General features: G+C 40.9%; 1 protein-coding gene across 1 annotated transcript in view; it reads left to right on the top strand.

Annotated features, from left to right (window-relative positions):
• The window catches only part of LOC117938304 (sodium channel protein type 2 subunit alpha-like), an 81,520-nt gene that overhangs the window by 3,145 nt on the left and 75,193 nt on the right, over positions 1–3,182 (top strand). The window contains exon 3 of the mRNA XM_034862825.1: positions 1,067–1,075. Coding sequence (XP_034718716.1) covers positions 1,067–1,075 — 9 coding nt within the window. The remainder of the gene's footprint in view (positions 1–1,066; positions 1,076–3,182) is intronic.

Genomic DNA, 3,182 nt, shown 5'->3' with positions numbered 1-3,182 from the left:
CCCCCCCCCCCCCCCCCCGATGTGAGGAGAGGGCAGATCTGAGTCACGCATGCGTCCCTTTGCAGCGAGTAGCATATAAGATGCTAACGGGAGACTTCTGTAACGTCAACACAGTGAAAATGGACCTACTTCACCAAGTTGGTTCACTGCTAGCTTAGCAACAAGTTAGCATCAAACACAACAAAGGCTGTCAGTTGAATGGTGTTTCGAACTAACGTTAGCAACCAAACAACCATAGATATCTACAACATTTTTGATATGACTGCTAGCTTAGCGGCAAGTTAGCATCAAACACAACAAAGGCTGTCAGTTGAATGGTGTTTTGAGCAATCGTTAGCCATCAAGCTATCATGGATGGCTAAAATGTTTTTGAAATGACTGCTAGCTTAGCTACAATTAGCATCAAACACAACGAAGACCGTCAGTTGAATGGTGTTTCTAGCTATTGTTAGCAATCAAGCTATCATGGATAGCTAAAATGTTTTTGAAATGACTGCTTGCTTAGCTACAAGTTAGCATCAAACCCAACAAATACTGTCAGTTGAATGGTGTTTTGAGCTAACATTAGCAATCAACAATATTGTTTTATTTTAATAATTTATTTGACAGGGACAATGTAGATTAATTAACATTGCTGTAAATGCACCAGAATTAGCCAAACGGCTGTTTTTCATCCGTTGTCTCTGGTCACATCTTAAAATTGTCTACTATAAAGAGGTGGGTGGGTAGATAGCTAAAACCTTTTGAAATGACTGTTAGCTTAGCTACAAGCTAGCTATCAAATACAACAAAGGCTGTCAGTTGAATGGTGTTTTGAGCTAACGTTAGCATCAATCAACCACCTTTCTGAAATGATTTCCATCTACTGTTATTGTTTGTAATGAGAGAAGTTTATTATTTCATGGATGGATTTCACTAATTTCAGTAAGACAGTTATGTCGTAAACACATCTGAGCATGGGCAGCTCAAATCTGCACTCTCCTCACATCGGGGGTGGGGGGGGGGGGCACAGGGCTCAACTTCCCTTAGAGCAACACTGGAAAATCAGACTGACATGAAGGGCCAGACATTCATAGTTTACTGATGTGCTTTTATTTCATTGAGAAAGTCAAATATCTTTGACTGTATGTCTCTTTTTTTTGACATTTTTTGTGGCTTCTTTCAACTTTTGTCGCGTTTCTGTTGACATAATGCCCCGCGATGAAAAATAAAGCTCCTTAGTCATGATAGAAATCATCAAATCAAGCAAAACCATGATCACATTTTAAATGCAACATCGTGGCCCAATGGTTGGCCTCACAGCAAGAAGGTACTGGGTTTGGATGAATGGATGGAGGGATAAATATGGAGATGGATAGATAGATATGGAGATAGATGGATAGATATGGAGATAGATGGATGGATAGATATGGAGATGGATGGATAGATAGATATGGAGATAGATGGAAAGATATGGAGATAGATGGATGGATAGATATGGAGATAGATGGATAGATATGGAGATAGATGGATGGATAGATGGATAGATAGATATGGAGATAGATGGATAGATATGGAGATAGATGGATGGATAGATGGATAGATAGATATGGAGATAGATGGAAAGATATGGAGATAGATGGATAGATAGATATGGAGATAGATGATAGATAGATATGGAGATAGATGATAGATAGATATGGAGATAGATGGATAGATAGATATGGAGATAGATGATAGATAGATATGGAGATAGATGGATAGATAGATATGGAGATGGATGGATAGATAGATGGATAGATATGGAGATAGATGGATAGATAGATATGGAGATATGGAGATGGATGGATAGATGGATGGATAGATGGATAGATAGATGGATAGATAGATGGATAGATATGGAGATAGATGGAAAGATATGGAGATAGATGATAGATAGATATGGAGATGGATGGATAGATGGATAGATAGAGATATGTACATATACAGTACAGTATACCCATTACAATACATTAGACTGCACCACTGGTTGGACACTCGTGGTCAGGATGGTTAAAAATGAAGATTTGATTTAATTCATGTGGATTTTTACTCTTGTGTTGAAGGTGTTTCGCGTTAGACATGAACTCGTCCTTCCAGGTAAAAATGTAAAATTAACATTTTTCTGGGCTTTTCCAATGTTTTTGTCGCTTTTTCTGATTTATTTGGCACTTTTTACACTTATTCTTGGAATTCATGGTCAACAAACCTCTTTTATATCAAATTATACATAAGGTTTTAGTTAAAAAGGCAGAGATGATAAATTACATTGACAAGTAGTGAAGATCAGAGGACGTTGAGTGGATCTCAGATGGGAAGATGTCAGAGTTTAGTCCCGGTACGGTTTGGAAACCATTAAAATAATGCTATAGGATTAAAAAAAAAAAAAAAAAAAATTCAATGAAAGGAATCATTAATGTTACCTGGAGACCGTTGAATGGAATCATCCATGTTATTTTTGGGCCCTTTGGTTGAAAAGGGTTCAAATGTAATATAATTCATTTAAGAATTATTATTATCATTTATCATATTTTCAAGAATTGAAATGTGCGGAGAACACATTTAGGGCAGAAGCCCCAGAAGCCACCTCACCTCGCCCCCCCCCACACACACCCCCACACACCCCCCCCCCCCACACACCCCCCCACACACACACACACACACACACACACACGCCCCCTCTGCAGCCTGTCGTTTGCAGCTCCAGGAGGCGAGAGAGAGAGAGAGTGTGACCCGTCCACCTCGGTAATTGACTGACTGATGGGAAATCACTGCGGTTTGGTTAGCGATCCGGTGGCAATCAATCGGGGGGGCGGGGGTGTGTGTTGGGGGGGGGGGGTGGGCAGCCGAGGACGCCGGTGGGAAGATAAACGATCCCAATGAACCAATGGGATCAATAGTTGACCCGAGTGGGTGCAGCGGACGAGCTGCACAACGGGATCCGGAGGACCTGAAACACGGCTTCACTTAAAGGACCAGTTCACCATGAAAGCAGCTTTAAAGCAGACGTCTGGTTCGGCTGACTCTACACACGCGTCCAGATGTCTTCTTAGCCATGTGTTGTCTTGTTGTCCACATGTCGTCCTCATGTTGTCTTCATGTTGTCCCCATGTTGTCTTCATGTTGTCCCCATGTTGTCCCCATGTTGTCTTCATGTTGTCCCC

Source organism: Etheostoma cragini, chromosome 22 (assembly GCF_013103735.1).
Source record: "Etheostoma cragini isolate CJK2018 chromosome 22, CSU_Ecrag_1.0, whole genome shotgun sequence".
In the NCBI taxonomy this organism is placed as follows: Eukaryota; Metazoa; Chordata; class Actinopteri; order Perciformes; family Percidae; genus Etheostoma; species Etheostoma cragini.
The sequence above is the reverse complement of the archived record's forward strand: the minus strand, read 5'-3'. Positions and strand labels throughout refer to the sequence as shown.